General features: G+C 34.2%; 1 protein-coding gene across 2 annotated transcripts in view; it reads left to right on the top strand.

Annotated features, from left to right (window-relative positions):
* LOC149807896 (uncharacterized) overlaps positions 1–21,129 on the top strand; it is a 56,393-nt gene extending 35,264 nt beyond the window's left edge. The window contains exons 4-9 of one of the 2 annotated variants that reach the window (XM_089971762.1): positions 2,328–2,489; positions 4,717–4,976; positions 8,811–8,964; positions 12,634–12,765; positions 16,635–16,861; positions 17,749–21,129. In XM_089971762.1, coding sequence (XP_089827888.1) covers positions 2,328–2,489; positions 4,717–4,976; positions 8,811–8,964; positions 12,634–12,765; positions 16,635–16,849 — 923 coding nt within the window. In that variant the 3' untranslated portion in view covers positions 16,850–16,861; positions 17,749–21,129. The other variant, XM_089971767.1, reaches the window with a different exon arrangement.
* The last annotated feature ends 2,110 nt before the right edge of the window (positions 21,130–23,239 follow it).

Genomic DNA, 23,239 nt, shown 5'->3' with positions numbered 1-23,239 from the left:
AGTCCTCACCATCCTTGATTTATCTGCAACATTTGACACAATAGACCATGATATATTACTTCACCGTCTCCAGCATCTATTTGGCATTTATGATGATAGTCTTACTGTGGTTCAAGTCCTACTTGGTCAACAGGACACAAACTGTATCTGCAAATTGAATACACTCCAGCCCAGTTGATATATGTTGTGATGTTCCACAGGGATCTGTTCTTGGACCTGTTCTTTTGATTCTATACACTCAGTCGTCTCAGGTGTCCTAGATCATCATCCAGTGTCTCACCAATTGTACGCTGATGACACCCAAATATACAAATCTAGCCACCCAACTGAAGTTGATGCTACCATCCAAGGTGTAGAGAAGTGCATTTCTGATATGAAATAATGGATGACATGGAACAAGCTGCAGATGAATGATGATAAAACTGTGGCCATTCTGATCACAACACAAAGACTTTCTCATTCACATCCTTTACCTCAAACAATAAATATCAGCAATACCAACATTAAATTCACACAATCAGTACAAAACCTAGGTGTTACTCTGGACAGTACTCTCACATTGCACCAACATGTCATGAACATATGCAAGACTGTATATCTTGAGCTGAGACGCATCAGCTCAGTTCGCAAATATCTTTCAGTTAATGCCACTCAAACACTTGTGGGTTCATTAGTACTTTCAAGACTAGACTATTGTAACTCAATTCAGTCTGGTTCATCTCAATATATGCTCCAGAAACTTCAAAAACTTCAAAACACAGCTGATCGGATCATACTTAGAGTACCACGATCAGAGCACACCTCTCCGCTGCTCTGTACCCTAAACTTGCTATCATTTTGGTCCATAATCAAACACAAAATTTATTCTCTGAGCTACGTTTCACTGTCGAACTCTAGTCCAGCATACCTATCCGACCTCGCCCATGTGTACACACCAGCAAGATACTTACGCTCCTCTTCCGACAATCGTATACTCATTATTCTCACTTTGAAAACAAACTGGTATGGACAGCGCTCTTTTGTATACCAGGTCCCAGCAACGTGGAATGAATTACCCACTGAACTTAGACACAAAGACACAGTGATCTCATTCAAGAGTGTTCTCAAAACTCACTTATTTCGACTGCAAGAACAAACTTAAAGACCTTAATGTTTCCTACCTTAAATATTCTCAGCATATTTTTTATGTTTTCTAATTTCATGGTGTTTGACTTTGTAATCATATCATTATATCTCCTTTATCTTATAGGTGTTGTCTAATGTTGTAAAGCGCTTAGAGCTTCTAATGATTATGCGCTATACAAAGTCCTCATTATTATTATTATTACTATTATTATTATTATTATTATTATTAATATTATTATTATTATTATTATTATTATTATTATTATTATTATTATTATCATAAACGATCTATTTTACTATATTTTGCTGAACAGTTTTTGAAATATACTGACGGAAACAGCAACAACAACTACTGAAGCTTGGCCGCCAACGCCAGTCATCACTCTTCTGGCCACAGAAGAAGTCCTCTTTTGGAACATTTCTTCTTTGAGAACGAATAAACTACTCAGATACCAAATACATTGAACTATGGATAACGAATTTTATTTAACATTTCCCGGTAACATTTATATGGACGTGTGTAAAAAGGAACAGTTGTTTCAAGGCCAAAATTGTTTCAATCTATTCAGCTGGACAAGGAAGCTCACTGAAAAATAGACAAAGGTCAAAAATACTTTCAGCAATGATATACTAACAAGTTCAAGAAGATATGGTGAAAAACAATCCGTCTTATTATGAATCCAAGGAAAACATCGCCAGTCAGTACTTAGTTGATCACCTACATGAGGACTTCCTGCATATTATTTTTTTCATGTTTAGCATCTAGTCAAAAGAATTTCAGCTATTTATAACGATGAATTTGGCAAAGAATTGTCGAAGGCTAGCCGAAGTGTACAGAGCGAATTACACGACATTGATAATTGTCCTAAAATGTATCTTTCTGACAACTAAACGATGGTCATTACCTTTTGTCTCATTTTGTTTGCTAATATCGATTCTAAAAAGATTTTGCCACCCCAGCGACTAAATTTACTTTTTCAGTACCCGGATATAGTCGAATAAAGCGTCGTAGGAATGAAAGTCACTATGTTGCTGAGGGTCATTCCGTTCGACTTGGATTCTGCCATAGCTGCTTACCATCAAAGAGGAAACACATATCATGATCACCAAAAATCGCTACATTATCATTTTTTCCTGTGAGTATATCGTATTTTGAACAATTTGAAAATTCCAATGATTATTATCAGTTCTTTTGGTTATAGAAGAGGAGCATGTATACAGCAAGGTTTTAATCAAGAGAGGTCCCAAATCGACGCCTGTAGTCGAGTTGTCCCCAGAAACAAATGATGCCTGGGAGACTCCACGAGAGTCTCTGGAGTTTGCTGTAAAACTTGGTGATGGCCAGTTTGGAGAGGTTTGGAAAGGTATATAGCTTAGCCTGCCATAAATGCATGCGTTTTCGCGAGCGTAAAATATTTATTACCTTATTGAGAGAAAAGTAAAACTGAATATTGGAAAAATGTTGTCATCGTAAACAAATGAAAAGTAACAGTTTTTCACGTCATAAAAATCTCACTCGTGGGAAGAAAACAATGCTAAGTTATTTGACTGCATGACTATTGCATAAACCACTAGTGTACACTATTTCATTTGCGGAACGTTAGGTCAGTTCTCTAAAGGAAAAGTAAGAAAGAAACTTGAATCACAATTTACTGGTCTAGAAAGAACATTTTTGGTTCACACTGTAAAATATGGAAACTTGCTTTGGTTTCGATAAATTCAATCAAACTATAGGTACCTACTTTCGCGAAATTCTCATTGAAGGTATGATAAAATATTAAAGGTATGATAAAATATTAAAGGTATGATAAAATATTAAAGGTATGATAAAATATTAAGCGACGATCAAAGGTTATATCACTATTCACTTCCATGCATTTCCGAACTTTCAGATTTATTCCTACAGCAGTAATTAGATTTATTAGGTAAGGTGGTAAAATCTGAATCAAGGATGATACAAACATTATTTTATATATGAAATCTAATTAGTAATAACAGCGTCATTTTGTGTTCTGTTTACTGAGTGGGATGCTTAATAGTTATTGTGATTAATAAAATAAAAATATAGTGAATACATTTTTTATCATATGAAATAACTAGTATTTGAATTAGGCAATGTAACTCTTTTCTTTTTTATTTGTCTATTCCGTACGGAACACTATAAAACTAGATAATACAGTGCATTTTGGATCTATATCTTGGATATTTTCATAAATAATCATCAACTAGCATCATTCAAGAATTTGTTGGTTTCAAAAAGGTGCAAACTGAGATTCATTGCAAATGTCGGATTGTTTGCAAATTGTGTTAAATAGTATAAAAATGTAATGAAGAATCCTTATTATAAATGGACATAATATTTGCTTTGCTCCATAAAGAAGGGCGTAATTTTGAGTAATTTTGCATATATTCCTATAGCAACCGATAAAAATGTTACATTAGTGCAGAATTTTTACGGGCAAGACATTTTGCAGTTATCTTGACCACTTTCACAATATCTTAGAGTTAGTCATTTGAAAGAAGGTGACTTGATGAAAATAATGTTATTGTATGATGTTAGTTCATAGCGAGATTGTAACATACTCACGAGCTTCGTATTGTAACCCCTGCTATATTTTCGAAACCATAGAATGAATATAACTTAATTATGATACAGGTTTGAAACATAATTTAGGTAATTACAGTGTATACATTATTCATCAGTGATCTTGTGTATAAACTTTACATAAAACTATTTCAAGACACCATTTATAGAGAGATGAAATGATCTTTAGAATGAATTTTTCTGGTAAAATACATTTACACTTGCCCCGGTTATCTTGACTCAAAAGCTTGTAAAACAACAATCTCAACAACAAAAGCAACAATTTGTTTCCAGGACTATGTCTTACAAGACAAAAACCATGGGACCGTATTTGTAAAATAATTGGGTACCAAAAGGTGATTAGCATTGGTTAATTGCTCTCTTTCATTTATATCTCTTAACCTTCTACTGACTCGGAGACGATGCCCCTATCTGCTTCCATTAACAAAAGAGGAAGTTCAATACGCTCCACTGAATTCTGTAACCCCATTTTAACTATATAAGTGACCAACTGACCTCAGTCATTTTGCAGTAGATATGTGTAGAATATAGGATACACAGATAGCAGAAGACGTTGAATCATAACGTAGCCTTAAAGTCATGACTTACCTTTAAGCTCCAGCAACCTAACACTGACAATGCATCACTTGCAAAGTAATACTTAAAAGAAAATGTGATACTGTACAGAAGCATAGCCAAAATGCACACGGTTTTGTGCTGTATGATAATGGGAGAAAAACAACTTTTGTGACTCGATTTCATTAACTTTGTATCTTGAACATACATCAGTTTCATAATTTAAATAAGCGGTAGGTAGAAAAAGCATTGCATTTGCTGTTGTGCAAATATATTTTATTGGTAAACACGAAATAAAAGCAAATCATATACTTTGAAGATTCAGACTAAAATAAAGGCATTTCATCAGTATTTCATACCTTTTGGTTGCTTTAGGATTCCTATGATATAAACTGACTAATATACTCTTTCTATTTCATGATTTGTTTCAGGCAAATGGAACAAGACAGAAGATGTAGCTATTAAGAAACTTAAAAAAGAGACAATGTCTCCTGAATCTTTCCTGTATGAAGCTATGATTATGAAGAGATGTAAACATCATAATCTTGTGCGCCTGTATGCCGTCTGTTCCCAGGAAGAACCGATTTGCATCATCACAGAATTCATGTCTAAAGGAAGTTTGCTTGTCTACCTGAGAGACGGTGAGGGGAGGAACATGAATCTAAAGATTATGGTGCACGTGTCTGCCCAGGTAAATTTCGAAAATGTTGTTCCTTAGATCCTGTCTTTCCGTCATGTATGTTATCATTATTATTTTGTATCATTTTTTAAAATCTCCCTTCGCGTGCGATTGGTGAACTATACAATAATATTTTGAATACATTGTGATTTCGCTAAGTTAAGCAAGTCGTTTTTATTTATTTTGATGCTGGTTTTTGTAGCTAGCAAATATCACCTTTCCGAAACTTTGTAAATTTACCAGTTCAATATAGACATGTTATCTCAAGGATCATTTGTCGGATTCCTGAATGGAAAAAAATTCATAGTTCTTGAGTATTAATGAACCGACAGCAGCAGTTCTCACTAAAATACTTTAAATGTGACTGTCAAGCATGCTGAAGTTTCCTTATATTCAGCCTTAACATTTTAAGTTCCTATTGCACTTAGAGATGGATGGTACACTATCAAAAATTATTCTATCCGTATTAGTAGAAATAGTCTGAAGAATGTATGGCATGTTTTTGTTATCACTTAGATTTGTTAAAATCACATGAAATTCACATCGTCCTTTCACCTACATCAAGTGATTAAATATTTAACGAAATAGTTATTCAGATTGAATATGATATTAAATGCAAATCTTCAAAGTACAGTCATAATGAGAGTATATTGTTTTAATCCTAATGGAAGTCCAGACTAGGGAATTTTTAATGATGAAGACGTGTTACTTGGTAAAATAATCAATAACAATGAAGAATGAAAATACATACCCAAAAAAGGAACTTCTAGTGCATTTCAGATTAGTATTTATTAGTTGTACAGGTGTAGCAATTGCAAGAAAGGCGCGAGCACAAGTGACTGAACAATGGTTAAAATCGCAATATGTAAAAATATGCAAGGCTAGAACAAATCCTTGAAGTCATGTAGATCTTGATATTCTTGCAAACCGTTGATTCATCTTAGATGATGACACTTAACTAAACACTGTTTATCTTTAGCTAAAACATCCAATAATATTGCGTCTTATTCCAACTAACTGTGTCAGTACATCCGCAGAGAGGAGGGGATTCTAGTACTTACCCAAAGTTCTTGATGCATCTTTCCTGGTTTATTTTGTTCAGTCTTGGCTTTATACTTGTGACGTGATATTTAAACTATTTGTTTCAATCCCAACACGATGAACTTAATTATAACCCCCTGAAAATTACCTCAGTGGAGCACATATGTTTCGTAACAAAATAGGTGATATTGGATTTAAGCACATTTTGTCGTCCAGTTTAACTATACTCCTGCTCTGAGCGAAACGTCTCATGTCATCTTTTACCAGTCGCATCTGATAGTTATTACCATTTACCTGAACAGACATGAGCTGTCGCCACATATCGTCTTTTACATTTGTCGATTATGGACAAAATATTGTAACGCAGTAAATGGCAATTCTTTTGCTAAAACGAGAAGAACAGCAGATTCCAAATATGGCCTAATCCAGTTTTAAAAAAGAAAATATAGATAGCACATTTTCCTATTCAGCCCTCGACATTCAAAGCTCCTTATAGCTTGCACATGGCGCAATGGAGATGAATATTAACTTGAGTTCAAAGGTTAAATGTCAAGGTCACTCTTACTGAAAGCAGAAACATAGTTTCTGCGCATATATTTAAGTTTTCGACAACGTGTATTTGCCAAAGTTTCTGGATGACTTCCATGTTGAGTAAGAAATAAGCATATTTATATACGTATCAAAATATCAAAGGTCATGGTTTTTGTGACTGAAAGACAAGAAAAATGTTTTTTTCTGGAACAACATTTGGTCAAACTTGAAGCGTGACCAAAACGTTGTAGCGATTTTAACTTAATATATAGAATATTCCTCTTGAGGTTTGGGTAAACAAACTAAAAGGCAGAGCCTTTCTGGCTCTTTAAAAAATTAATTTTGAAAAAGAACTTTTATTCTTGAATAAGCATTTTTACCAAACTTTGTGAAGAACGTGCACTCATGGTAGTAAACAAATGCATACATTCTGAAGTTAATGTCAGTTGTCGCACTCATGGCTCGTCTGATAAGAAGCTAAACGTTCCGCACAGAATCTTTTGTTTAAGACCACATACATTATCCAAAGATCAGGGCTATTGATACCCATTGATGAATAATCACCAGTGTTATCCATTCTCCAATAGTTCATACAACTAGAACTATTAAATACGAGACGGTTGTATAATGTGTGCTCATGGTATTCTTGTATAACGAATTATGTGAAATAACGAGATTACAATATACCGAAACAAAAAACCAATAGCTAATGGAAATTGTGTATGATGTATCTACACGTGATTGAAATGCTTAGGTTATGATGTCATTGGAATGATTTGGATATTTCCAAAAACATATTTTCATTTTATTATGATCGGACTTTATGGACAAGACAAAATTTGTCTGCAACGGAGGTCTTCATGGTTTATACAAAACTGGTTTATGCTGAACATAGAAACGAAACGCAAAATTCCTGATGATATATATTACAATTCTACTATCTTAAACTAAGTAAAAGAAAGAAGTAAAACCAACAAGTTTTTTAACACTTAACGAATAATTTTAATTCTCTAAATTATGATACGAAAATATAAGAGGAACCTACAGTATTGTGAATTAAATTCAAAATAATCAACATAATATCCTTTCACAACAACAAATAATAGAGCGTTCTAAATTAATTTCAGATCCCTAATGTGGTGATCTACCAATATCATTTAATATGCTAAGGTACCAACAGTCTTGATGTATCACACTGGCATTGTCCAAAAGACCTTTGAATGAATTCACAGTAATCACAAAATAATAGTTCAGTCCAAAGTCAATATGTACTTTGTAATTCCAATGATTACTTTAAATAAATTATTCCTCTCAAATTATATCTAAACCAAACATTAAATTCACCTGCTGACTAATATTAAAAACAAGAACAATACTGGAAAACAGGAATGAATTGTGTGTAATTCTATATGAATATATATATATATATACGACTCTATTACGAATCCAAGTCGTAAGGCCTAATACGCGACTTACGTCGCAACACAATCCACCTGATATCATCATCCAATAGTAATTCACCCAAAACTTGTCAAGAAGTTCAATACATGGAATACGAAAACAAAATAAATGATCAATTTATAGCTCATTTCAATCTACAATCATGTATCAAAAAGTAAAGACACAAGAAGGATATAAATACGATATATTTATTAGTTTACTTGTTTTCAAGATCAATTGCGTTCATAGTATGGACCCGCATCCATCAAAAATCATATATGCTGTACATCTTTCAACAGATGTTATAGTCAGAAACCACTGGGCAATTGAAACTCTGCTTAGCAGGAAGCATCCTACCATCATGTTTTTTTTTCTTTTTATACCAATGGTGCCAATCCACTGTTAAACGTGGCGACTCTGGCTAAAAAAATATAAATGACACCACGCAAACATCGCAACCGAATTAAACCAAATTTAACAGAAGGCATACTTTCATACTGACATTTCAAGTTTTACAAATGATGATGACTGATTATAAAGAACCTTAAATAAGTTCTTTCAAAATATGCGCAGTAACAAAAATGACTAATTTGAACACAAAGCATCATGCGATGGATGGATTTACTGCTTTAAGTATTAGTACCATAGCTAACGTAAGAAAAATCTTTATACGACCTCTCAAAAACCGCCCAAGAACATTTCCTTAAATTTAACAGGACGTGAATAAGATTTTAGACTGTTGGAAAAATGCAACAATTTGAAATAACCCAGTTTGTACTGGATAAAGGAGACTGGACATTATTATGCCAATGAATTTTATTGTAATTGTTTCAGATTGCCAGAGGAATGGCCTACCTGGAACGAAATAAGATCATCCATCGAGACCTAGCTGCAAGGAATGTTTTAGTTGGTGATAAAAATATCGTCAAAGTGGCTAACTTTGCTTTGGCCAAAGTAATTGAGGATGATACATATGATCCGAAAAAAGGTAAACAGATTTGTGTTCTTTTTTATAATACTTATGTTATATTTCCAGAGTACAAAAGATGTCAATATAACTGTAACGTATTTTACAGTTCGGACCGTCCTGAAAACATTCTTGAAATCGAGAGTTTGCCTTAAAAAAATCTCGACTTCTTTCAAAACTAATGAATTTGTCTTTAAAACATTCTTGGATGTATTTAAAAATTCCCTGAATTTTGTCCTAAGAAAATGTTTCAGACGGAATACGAAATGTTAAAGCTGAATAAAATAAATTTCTTTTCTTAAATTTAGAAACTTTCTTTATTATATATTTCTCAAACATTATGACTAAAATCGGATACATTTCGGTGGACCAAAATAATGCAGGATATGGGTGGATACCAGACGGAGTAATATTTCTTTGTTGTAGCGACATGCTAATTATTTGTGTGTTTTATCATCTTCATTTGTACCTTCATTAATGAAGTAAGAAACAAAGTAACACCTGGAGCAAATTTAATATCCGTAGAGAACATTTTAGAATAACTCTTCTTGGCTGTACAAACCATGTCATTTAATGTAGCACCAAAACGTATTGTAATAAACACAGGCCTGACATTTCGGTCACAATTTCTTATAAAGAATGCAATGTTGTGCAGTCTTAATGTGCCTTGTGTCAGCAAAGTTTCTGGCCAAACCCTTCCTAAAACATCAGTATTCTACTGATGATGTTTACCATGCATGAGTAGTGTATCATTACCACTTAACTTTGTTGGTTAAATCAGCCTCAGAAATGGATCTTATCCGTGTTTTACTTACGGCAACTAGAGACCACTAACATAAATAAACGAAACCACCTCTTCAACATGCACAGTCGCATTATAGAAAGATTGTTTATGGCTTCATATGTGTCTGCTTGTTATAATTAGCTTTATTCTCATTAAATCTTCAAGAAACAATGTCTTCTCACCGCACAGTGCACGTAGTTTCTCAAATATAGTAGTTACTGTAATGAATACATTCTCTAATCACGTTATTATTAGGAAACGTGTTCAACTGTGTCTTGAATCCAACTCTTCCATAGAGACGAAAATTTAATCTTTCTTGTCTATATACCATAAATCACTAGGGAATAAACTCTTACCAAGAAAATCCACTTACCCCTGATAGGTGCCTACCTATCAACTGGACGTTTACCAGCTTAACGCAGCTGCCCTATTTGTCTGCCTGCTAGTCCAGGGGTCCGATGTGCCATACTATACTTTTGGTTAGGAACCAAAAAGTATGTCGCATAGGGGAGTTATGATGCGTGACAGCCAGTCATGCTGTAAAATATGAAGTCATATGGCGATTCATTGAATTAGTCCGTCTGTTGGGCTGTTAAGATATTTATAGATTTGTTTTACTATTTGAGTGTCCACTGTCACTGTCTGCGAACCAGGCATATAAATTTTAGGCTAGAGTAGATGTTAACAATGAGAATGAACACCCTTCCTTTTGTTCACTGCCATAGTCAATGAAGATTAAATAAATAGCTGAACGTCTTTCTTTAAGATGCAAGGACCTGGGTAATATGAAATATTTCTATTTATGCACCCATTAACCAGCATCGGTTTTGTCTCTGTGGCATTTCGCTGTGTACACCGTCAACCAACTAACAACTATAAGTTAAATACGTTGAAGTGGTGAGCATGTCAAACTATCTGGTTTGTAAGGTAGATTGCTATGTTTTTGATGTCATCTCCATCTTAGAGCATGATCTGCTGAACCTGAGCCTTGCTGAAAAATAGAGCAGTGAAGATGCATGGCTTGCATAGCCATGTTATTTAATAGGATCACACATCATTCAAGCCTAAACTCCTAGCAGTGTCATCCAGAAAAGACCAGGCGAAACGAAATGTAGTTCTCTGGTTGCCTTCACTCAAGCCACATCAGTCTTTGCCACTGAACTCAATACCTTTTGGTACGCCCTTCCTTTTTGACAGCTAAAAAATGAAATTAATATGTAGGATTAAACTTTAACTTTGAGATAGTATTTGCTCACATTCCAGATTACTAATGGTCCATATCTCTGACCTGTCACTAACCTGATACCTGACCGCTGTATATCTTACATTCTGACTGCTAAACTTTTGGTGTTTCATCAATGTGGGTGAACAAAATGTTATCTTTACATTAGAGCATTCAAGTGTAAAGTTGAAGACTTTGCAAAGAAACATAACTCTGCCACATAACATCATAACATGAATTGGGTGTGACTGAAGAACAGGAGTTTGACTCATGAGAGAGAACCAATACCGAAGCATCCGCAGGTGACAGTCAAGGCAGAGAATGTTTGCCATGACCAGACGACAGGGAAGGATTTCACAACTTTATTTACTGAATCAGATTATGAGAATGAATGCTTGGACTTTAAACGAGATGACATTCGATAGTGACGTTTATTTGATACTGTGAATCACAAAGGTATTGAGTTTCTTTTCGGTGTTGATTTGTAAGATGTTTGGTATTGACTTATACCGGGATATTTGAATTGCATCATCCTGTACTATATTTATATGCGACCTATAATTAAATTCATGAATTTATCAAATAAATGAATTTAAAATATCAAACTGTTGAAATTTCTTTGGATTGTAATGCACGAAGATTAACATAATGTTAGTTGTCAGTTTGTGAAAAAATTCTACTCAGTGATATAATTGTATTTATTTACTTGGATTTTGCCTTTCCTCTTTCCTATTTATCTGTCTATCAAACCAGTTTGGATTTTTGTTTTTCCAAATTACAACTCTGACCTATTGACAATAAGTCACCCCTTAGGGACGAATTTGATTTGCACAAAAATACGACTTATGGGAGGGTCAAAGAGAAACTCGGTGTTTGAAACCTTAAATTGGCCAGGAGGCGGGTTGACTAATAGTTAGTTTTCTTTTAATTGAGTATATTATGTGATAAGTGGTGGAAATGGGTATGAGTTTCTACTCTTTTTCCATATATTGTATGAATGGGAAAGACCAAATCTCCGCTTTGCTGGATTAGAGACGTAGCCGAGCTTATTTCCAATAAATGTAATGTGCTTTAGTAAATATTCTTGGGGGGGACATTATTTACTCAAACATTTATGTTATAGTTTCGGGTTGATATTTCTAAACAAACATTACTTAGGCTGGTGAGGTGAGTTTACCGCAAGACAAAGGGAAGTATGTGCACGACTTATACTAGCTTGACTGTAGTTTTATATGGTTAAACTTTTCCCTAAAACATCCTTTAAACCACAGCCAAATATCTTCGCATTTTAAAAAAGCACATTTATTTCCACCTTAGCACAAATCACAATGTCAAAGCAAACATGAGAAAAATGCGAACTGCAAATCGGTCCCAAAATCATTGGGGCATAATTTGACACCACGTGAATGTACATCATACATTGTTTTGTTTTCAGCTACAAAATCAGATACAACAAATCTTCTAAAAGGTAACATATCTCAACCGGTTGATAGATTTTACTTTTGTCAAGGTATTCGGATCACTGGAAGGTTATATTAAAAATGTGTACAAATGTTCAAATAACAGCTGCTGAAACATTTTAAACGGTTGATATTTGAAAATTGACACATGAAGCCAGTGTTTCCTTGTTCGTTAGTATGTATTTTACAAAAATTAAGCATTTCACATCTTTTTTTTACATAAGATTCCATGTTCGCAATCAAGTGGACAGCTCCAGAGGCAGCCAAGCATGAAACGTTCACCATAAAGTCTGACGTTTGGTCCTATGGCATATTACTGATGGAAATGGTAACAAAGGGAGCTGTGCCATATCCCGGTACGAACTTTATAAACATAATTATTTAAATCTTTTGCCATGTCCTAAGTTTAGTACAGCTTTGGCAACTTAAATCTAAATCCCTTGAATGACTTAATCAATTTTACTCCAAAAACCATCTTTTGTCTGCAATAAAAAACATCAAAACAGAAAAACTTGAACGCCCAGCACTTTTACTTTACAGGTATTACAATAAATATATCTTTAGTATTTAAGTAGGAAATGTCTTGCTTTAAACAAAATAAGCGTATTTGCAAGCCAATTTAGTTGGAAGCAAGACAAAGATGTCACCTTTCTGTTGCTGGCTTTGTCAACATCATATAGCTAAAGTTTGAATTAAAGTTGTTTATTTGCAGAGATTTCCTAAACCCATTTATGGATTCTTATCATACTTGGTATGAATCATTATTCTGTGACATGGTCAGTACACCTTTCAAACTTGGGATAATATCACAACCGTAGCATATTTGCATTCAGAGTTTGGTTATTTTTTCACTTGTTTCTATTTTCTAAACCTCGTACTGGGTTCTGTTTACGCTTGGGATGATTCATGACAAGCTAGGACAGTTCATTCTGAGACACGTAGAGTTTCCCCTTTGGAACTTGAGATCTACTTCGCAAAAATTTGTATAGATGTTTTAATTAACGTTTCTCATTGGCTTGAATGTTTTTACTTCTTTATGGATAATGTTTCTTTGCTTGGATGAAAAAGCATTATTCAACAATTTTCATTCTGCAACACACTCTCTCAACCTTTTCACATTGGCTGCATGGGTCAATGGCACATGTTTTGAAGCAATGCTTTCATCATGGGTTCGGGATGTATACTTTGGCTTTGTAATCTGTAATAACAGTAGGAATAGTAAGGAAGTCGTGTGATTCAATAAAGACCTAAGACACCAACAGCAATCTGGATACAAACCACGAGATTAAAATAGCTTAATAAACAGGATTCAGATATTGTCAAGATTGTATAGTGTATGACATTGGAAGAAGGGAATCATTTTCACCATTACAAAAATAAATCTCAGGTCTCAACGCAACCGCCAGCAGAGAACTTCATCTGTTATGAAACTCCATGAATTAATCTTTTAAGGCATACAAATGTGATGGACTCTCCTGTCTCATTTTAGTGTAAACGAGTTAAAATATCTCTACCACACATATTTGGTAGAAGGTCATTTTGAGGAACCTGCCATATCTACATACAGACGTTTCTGAGACTCTCCAGGGGAACAACTGCCATTTATTTGCATTTTCATTTCATATCACAACCTGACGGTATGTGTTAGATTATTAAGTAGATTCGAAATATTCAATCAGAGATAATAAAAAAGACAACAGGAATTCACCCAAACTGCAAATAGCCGATGCTGCTTTTTCTGGTAGATTCATGAAATCCAGATAAACATGCAGAGTTTTGAGGATTAAATTTGTGAGTGGCCTTGTCAATAATCATAAAAACATTAGCAAGCATAAATGAAGATAACATGCTCAAATACCTACACATCCATGAATGTGGACACTAATCTTAAACCCATACATTGAATGGAATATAAATTTTGCATATCAAAGTGGGATTTGTTGCTGCTGGGCCGTAGAGAGCGATCATGAGCCCTGGGGTAAGAAACATACGGGCTTCTCCTACTTCTTGTTCAAACAAAATTTTTCTTTTATAAAATTAAATCATGTTGTCAGCCCAGGCCCCCTTACGGGCCTGGGCCCCAGGGATATATCCCCGGTTCCCTCCCCCCCCCCCTTGTCGGCCCTGGTTGCCTCGTGTTCAAATAAGTAGACATGTCGTTCATTACTGTGTACTTTAGACGAAACTCATCAGTACTAAATATTGAACATTAAAGATTCAAGTTTGCGTGGCACTGAGATGATGTCAACGGGTGGCATACTGTTCTGTTGATAATACATTGCACGATCTAGCAAAATAATTGTATACTAATCTGTACTTCAGTGCTAGGTGCTATGAGGGAAAAAGTGAATTGATGTTAACAGTCCATGCAGAAAAGAAGAGACAGAAAATGACGACGATGATGATAATGACAACGATAGAAGATATCAAAATAAATAGTGTCCTTTTAAAATGTCTTCAAATGTTATTCTCATGAACAGGTATAATTAATTTATAAATATTAAGATCCTTTTCTTGTAACTGTGTTTATATCAAGTATTAATGTTCCCTCGATCAAACCTGATTCAGATCCAAATGCATGAAGCAGTTATCTGTCACATAAGGGAAGTTATGTGTTTTTAAATTATTATGAATTTCAAAATTTAAGCTTGCATTAAATTGTAACACCATGATTAATGTTATTAACTTTTAGCTCCACTGGTTATAGACATGACAGTAGAGCTCATCGAATGATCTGTCCATCGGCCTCGATTATCATAAATGTATTATTGCTACCTCTCCTAAACAACTTGAAGGATTATTATGAAACTTTAAATACACATTAGCCCATGATGATGGGCATATGTTCAATATGACTGTTACAACGACCATCTTTAAGATCATTTTATGACTAGTCCAACTGAATGGATGGCGTGGAGATATTTGATTGTTTGTTTTTACTCAAAGACGTCATTGTCCTAAATAAAAATAGTGCCAATATAATATCTAATATGGCCACCTTAATGACCACCGCTAAAGTCTTACCATTGCCGCACCTCCTGAACCGAAAGTCATATTGACTTGGGGTCATCATCAGAAGCCTTATTGTAAATCAAGCTGGTTATAAATTGTAATGATACTTCAATATGACCGTCCAAGCAGAATTCCAGGTCATATAATCATGAATGTTTCATTCAAATATTTCGTATGACGTTTTCTTGGTCATAAATGAAAATGGTACCGATATGTTGTACAATATGGTTACCAAAGCTACCATCTTGCAAATATTGTTACCACTGCTTATCCAAAAATAGAAATTCATATTTGACATAGGTCTGTCACTAAAGGACTTCGTACCATCTCCAGGTGGTCCTATCTAAAAACGGTGCCAATCTTACCTCCAATATTTTCACCAAACTAGCCATCTTGAAAAGCCTGTTATATCCATTCCTCCGAGATAGATGTTCATATCGATATTGGGTTTTCACTAGAAGACCTTTCTCTCATGTCTACTTTGACCTCATTGAAAATGGTTCTGATTTGTCATACATAATGGCCACCATGGGAAGCATTGTATCGACATTGGGTTTTCACCAGAAAGAAAGCTTCTCATGGTGTGTAGTTGGTCCTAGATGAAAATGGTGCAGATCTGACATCTTGAAAATGCAATAATTACTCATCCTGTATGGGCAATCATGTTAACATAGGGTTTTCACCAAAAGACTCTAAATGATGCCTAATTGGTCATAAATGAAAATTGTGCCAATTTCACATCCGTTATCGTCATCACAGCTGCTAATTGAAAATATTGTTATCCCTTAAAAATATTAGAAATGGTTTTAACACTCAATAGCTAAAACGAAGAAATGCTTTTATCGTAAATTGTCTCGAATTCGTTTTTGGTCAGTAGAGCATCGATCCCTTGGAAGGACTCTTGTTTGTAATTCCTTCCTACAGCATAAAAATATCAAAATAAAAATAAACTCCAACAATCTTTCCAGACAGTTTTACATGTGTCCATTTAATCAGATATATGTGACTGGCTGCTCTCACCTGTATCAGACATAGCAAGATATAAGCATCACTTTTCCTGTACCATTATCAAAAATATCAGATCAAGTGGTGATGCATTAACACAGAGACATAGATGCGAGACTCTTGACTCCAAAAAGTATTTAAAGTGTCCTGTGGCACAAAATGGAATATTGTTATTAGACAGAAATATAATTATCTGATATTCTTTTAGACATGACAAACAATGAAGTGCTAGACGAAGTAGATCGTGGATACAGGATGCCAAAGCCTTCAAATTGTCAGGACCCTATGTATGAAATAATGCTGAAATGCTGGGACGGTAACGCTGAGAACAGACCAACATTTGAATTTTTATTTTCCTTCTTTGATGACTATTTTACCACTTCAGAGCCATACTACAAAGAAGTGGAGGAGACGTTTGAATAGAAAATGACCACGGTACAATAAATTATTAAATGTATATGAGAACCATTCCAAATAGTCTGGTTGTAACAATAATACAATCAATACAAAATTGATGGCAAACAATGAAGACTTTTTTGATGATCAAATTTTCTCATCTCTGACCAATTAATAAAGCAAACCAAAAAGATAAATATATTTGGTAACTATTTATTCTGTCATAACTATAAAGAAGCTATATATTCATAACGTTTATTTATTCCACCTTTAAAGCGTTGAATAGCGGTATAAAATGTATGTTGCTTCCTAACCTAAAGGTTTTGTTTATTTTCTTTCTTCTCATTGCGAAGGCACACATTCAACATTCTCATTATTTTTTAAGTAGCTGGCTGAAAATTGAAAGTGTATGGTTAATTTACAATGACAGTATAACAAAAATCGTAGTATTATTAAAGTAGTAAATTTCCAAACGTACACAGATTTATGAAAGCTGCGAGGAGCTTAAGAGAAGTCTAAAACTATTAATTATCTAAAAGAGGACCTTTATGAGAGAATTAGGACAGAATAATAATAATATAATTTATTTACTGAACATAATACTTTAGTGTTTTTAAATAGTAGCTAATACTAAATTTGACCATATTACTGGACAGGGCATAGTACAAGAAAATAACTTAATGGAGCACTAGATGTAGCGTTTAGATGATGACGAGTACAGAGTAACCTCTTGCAGTTTCTATTTTACACTGACTAAACAAAATATTGAGTAATAATTGCACCTCGTTGTAGATCATTTGCAACGAGATACGTAGATTTCGCGATTTGCATGGGTACTTGCATTTGTTTTATAGTATTCTAGGATTATAATTCCATAAGCTGGCACAATGAGTCCGGTATCTTCATGGGTATTGTTTACTTTACAGTTTACTTCAGGCATATAGCTGCCAACATAGCTGGCAACTTGGTGACAAAATGATTGATAGCATAGCTGGACTTCACAGGTGGCAAAACAGCAACATTGCTGAAAACAGGGCGACCGGGTTGGCAACAAGGTATGGCAACATATTCAGCAGCGAAGCAGCATTGCGACAGAATAATATGGTTGGAAACCTACATGCGTGATTTGAACAGGATGGGGCAGCCACAGAAGCGTTTTCTTCAAAGAATGTGAACTTTTAACATTGTATTTTGACCTTTGAACTGTGAATTTTGCATGTTGACAAAGCTTATGGTTATATAAACCACACGCACATAATTATTAAAAGAATAATCACATTATGGTGAATACATCGCTACATGAGTTGCATATGATAACATCAGTACCATTTAGCATATCATAATATCATCTGGTTAAATTAAATAGATATATATATATATATATATATATATATATATATATATATATATATATATATATATATATATATATATATGAGAGTGTTATGCTCCGACTTTTGTGTTAATATCACGGTATGTACGGCAACGAATATAATGTCCTGATTTTAAGTCTTAATATAGTGTTCTTGTTTCTTTGCATTTTGTCATTATTTGTTTCATTTGAGTGTTGCATTAGTAGTTGGGTTATAGAGACTCTCATACTTCATTACCATAAACATTTATTCACGTCCATGGTTTCAGTATTTTCACTTAATACATATCCATTCGGTTTCCATGGCAATGTCACCGTGCGTAAGATGTGCGAGATTAGGATTAGATGAATTACTGTCATCTTGTATGCGACGGAACGTACAAACTGTTCATTACATGGTTCCCTGGATAAGGAATATTAGGTTGACAACTGATATTTTACCTCCGCTAGTGAGTATTGTATATAAATAGTCTGTTTGAAAAAGATACCTCTAACACCTATCGGTCATGTCATCCTTTAACGACTTAGCTGATTGGGGTAAGCAACTGGGATATGAGGTAGCAGAAAGGGAAAATTGAGATTTAGGAAAGGAGGAAGAAAGGGAAAAACTGGAAATAGCAAAGCATATTGAAAGGTAAAACAGATAACTCGATGCAGAGGAAAGAAAGGTAGAATTAGAACAGTAGACAAGGTTACAGATTATGGAGGTAGAGGATAGAAATAAGTAGAGAGATTATGACAGGCAGGTTGACTTCTTAGCAGCTAGAAAAGGTGAAAGTGATTCTGCCTTTAGCAAATTATGTGGCTCCAAATCCCCATTGATGATTATAAATATAACGTGGAACGTTATCACTATCTGTTTGAGCGATATGCTGAGATTCACAAGTGGGAACGAGATGATTGGACAATTCATCTCAGTGTTCTGTTCCCCAAAAATTATGCGCTTAATTACGACGCTAGCAGTGATGCACTTCTAAACAGATTAAAGAACTGAACAGGGTCTCCATAATATTTTCATGTATAGCAAACCCGAGAAGGGAGAAACATCTTTTCAGTTAGTCGTCAGAAAGTTATTTCAAACGAGGGATCGAATGCAGGAAAGTGAAGAGAACGTTTGAAAGCTAACTGATTTCTTGCTCAGAGACCAATCGTTAAGAACGGTTGGCTCAGGAATTGAACCAGTTTCTGATGGAGAAAGTCATTTAAAAACGTACAAGACATGGCTAACAGGCTTCAAAACATTACAGACTAGAAACCAATCAAGGGGCAAACGACTAGAGAGTCTATGAATTATGCGAAGACAAACTGAAGGTCTAGTAAGGATAGAGGTAGTCAGAGTAAACAGTGCTGTGCATGTAATTAATGGGATCATAACCAGGCAAGGTATCCTAAAAGAAAAGGATTAAGTTGCAATGAAGCTGTGGTTATACAGAGTACAGGTAATGTGCAAGTCTAACAAGGTATTTAATCATTTGGTACATGTCTTTCCCCAAAGCACGGATTCCAACAGCGAATGACTGCTACCATTAACGGTCGAGTGGTCACGGTATTGCTTGACACTAGCTGATCAGTGCGCCTATCATGAAGCTACCTGATATAATAAAATAATTCATTTTAAGAACGGATGCCGCTGACACTTGATTAGGAGCAGCTTTAGGAGCAAGACAAGATAAAGATACTCGTGGCATGTGCGAGTACGACATTGCTGTCTAGTGAGTAAACTACTACGTAATCATTGACCCTATAACCTTATTTGTTTTCGAACAGAGGCAGACAACGGGGTTGAAATGTAGATGCAAACGACTTAAGTAGTATATCGTTGATCATTTTTTTACCATTATTAGTGTTGTAAATGAGTTTTATAAGAGATATATTCTTTTACTCGTATTCCGTGATTATTTTTAAATGTTTCCATTTTGTTTTTTGGGGAGGTATTGTCACGGTAAAGTGCATAATAAGAACTTGATGTTGCACTAGAACGATTATATGTAATGGATTTCGTGAACGCGAAGAGCGTTACCTGGTTCATTTTTTTTTCTACCCTGGCAAAAAAATATCTAGTAATAGTTGCATCTCGTTGCAAATTGTTCGCAGCGAAATACCGAAACTCTCTTGCTATATAACATGGACATTTGACCAAGCATGACTTATTACGCTAATAATTTGTATTATTTGAAACTGCAAATTACATGCACTAATGGCAGTATTTAAATAGACACATGGAAACTATAGAGTATTAAGACTTTAGTACCTATGAGTAGAAATCTTTTGATTTATTTTAAGCTGGCTATTTCATTTCATTTGTGTAATGTGTGATGTGCTTTTTTATATCTTTAAAACTTCGGGTAGTTATTTTTGTTAGTTTTGTCTTTAGCATTGATATAGATCACTGGCCTAATGTGTCCTTTGTGTCTGATTTTGATGTGGAACACTGGCTTAGTTTGCTATACCGATATTTTCATTGTTAAATTGTTTCTGACACTAAAAAAAAAGATTGTCACCACTTTTTCTTGTTGATCATGACCAAAATGTATTATTAACAAAAGGTTTGCTAATCTACTGTGATACACTTGTCTTTATAAAAAGAAATAAAACAATAAACACATATAGTTGGATCCTCGTGTTAGTTGATAAACTGATAAATGTATGTATAACCATAGTTTGTAACTACCTGTCATAGTGTTTCTTTTTCTTTTCACTGATACATGTGTATAAACAGATAAATATATTTATAACACACAAAAACACAAACACACACACAAACACACACATACCATATATACCGGAATTTGTATATACATATACATATAATAATTCAAGGACATGTTTGATATCATAAATGTTATAGTGTTGAATTTTCAGATTAATATTATGTCAAACTGCTTCCTTATGTTACAGATACAATATAGCTTATATTTTAAGTAAAGATTTTCAATACACCTGCAGTTATTACTTCTTATTTAATGAATTCATTGTGTCCATTTGAGAATCTTCTTACCAGACGCCATACTTAAAATATGGAAAATAAGTGCACTTGAAAATAAATTTATCTGAGAAATAAGAGTACTATGGACGAACTTTACTTTCTTTACTCTGTTTTCATACAAAATTTAAATATTTTTACATATTCAAAACCTTTCTGTAAAGTAAAGAATTCTAAATAAAACTGCACAAAAACAGGGTAGGGACAGGATGGGGCAACATCAACCTCTATCTTTGTTTCTCGACTCTGAAATGATTGTGTGTGCAATGTAGGTACAACAAAATCAGATTTCTCTAATCTGTGTGTCAATTGACCTATTGCCAGTGTAGAGAAAACCATGCCTATTAAATTAGCATAACACACGATATACCCTGTGTGGATCATTTTAATATTTCTGCTCTGTGTATCAATTGACCTATTGCCAAAGTATAGTAAAACGTACATACTCATTTAGCGTAAAACACGATATAAAGTCAGAGTATTTTGTTCTGACAATTATCCTTCATATATTACTATTAATTTTGTGGTATATACTGAAAATTTCATGAAGAATATATATATATATATATATATATATATATATATATATATATATATATATATATATATATATATATATATATATATATATATATATATATATATATATATATATATTGCCACTCACGTAGATGATAGTCGTTAGGCTTTAATGTCCGAACTCTAAATGATTTCGATGGTATTCAAGCTTGAATGTCTGATATCTGGATGAGATGGATGATATTCAGGCTTCAATGACTGATATCTGAATGACTTGGATGATATTCGTGCTTGAATGTATGATATCAAATGGAGTTGGATGATATTCAGGCTTGAATGTGATATCTGAATGACTTGGATGATATTCAGGCTTGAATGACTGACATCTGAATGCGTTGGATGATATTCAGGCTTAAATGTGATATCTAAATGAGTTGGATGATATTCATGCTTGAATGTATGATATCTCAATGAGTTGGATGGTATTCAGGATTGAATGTCTGATATCTGAATGAGTTGGATGGAATTCAGGCCTGAATGTGATATCTAAATTAGTTGTATGATATTCATTCTTGAATGTCTTATACCTGAACGAGTTGGATGATATTCTGGCTCGAATATCTGATACCTCAATCAGTTGGATATATTCAGGCTTTAATGACTAATATCTGAATGAGTTGGATGGTATTCACGACTAAATTGTATATCTGAATGAGTTGGATGATTTACAGGCTTCAATGTCCGATATCTGAGTGAGTTGGATGATATTCATGCTTGAATATATCATATCTCATTGAGTTGGATGGAATTCATGCCTGAATGTGATATCTGAATGAGTTGGATGATATTCTGGCTCGAATATCTGATATCAATGAGCTGGATGATATTCAGGCCTGAATGTGATTTCTGAATGAGTTGGATTATTTTCATGCTTGAATGTCTGATATCTCAATCAGTTGGATGGTATTGAGCAAGAAAAACATTAGTCATGTTTCAAGCAATGCGATCTCGGCTACTCTCTGTCTGTCTGTCTGTCTGTCTGTCTGAATGTAAACGAAAAACAGCTTTCTGTTTTAAATGTATTAGACTAAAATAATTTATCTAAACGGAGAAGCAGTATATTAACTTGACCGATTGTCCAGGCGATTTTCCTATATTTGTGTCTGCCAATAATAGCCTTAGCCTTAGCATGACTGAATAAATTAAGTATCTACTTATTTATCCTCTGGCAGCGCATCGACACGACAATCAAAGTTGATCATTTTAATATATTTAAAAAGAATAAAGAACGGGATTTTACTCAATTATGGAAATACCACGACAAGTCTTAAAAAGTCTTAATATGTTCAAGTAAGAACCATAGTTGATATTATTGTGAACATTTCAACCACATACACAAACAATATAGAGAAAGCTAACCTGAAGTTTTCGTCCTCACGCTAAGGACTTCATCAGCAGACTAACTTAATCTCTATTGAATGTCAGTATTGCTCGATGGAATGGTGAGCGATGTTAATAGATGGTCCCAGATATGCCGCAGGTT

The sequence above is a fragment of the Sinohyriopsis cumingii genome, chromosome 1 (genome assembly GCF_028554795.1).
Source record: "Sinohyriopsis cumingii isolate HCF-2022 chromosome 1, ASM2855479v2, whole genome shotgun sequence".
NCBI classification, from domain to species: domain Eukaryota; kingdom Metazoa; phylum Mollusca; class Bivalvia; order Unionida; family Unionidae; genus Sinohyriopsis; species Sinohyriopsis cumingii.
This window is presented reverse-complemented; position numbering and strand designations above follow the sequence as displayed.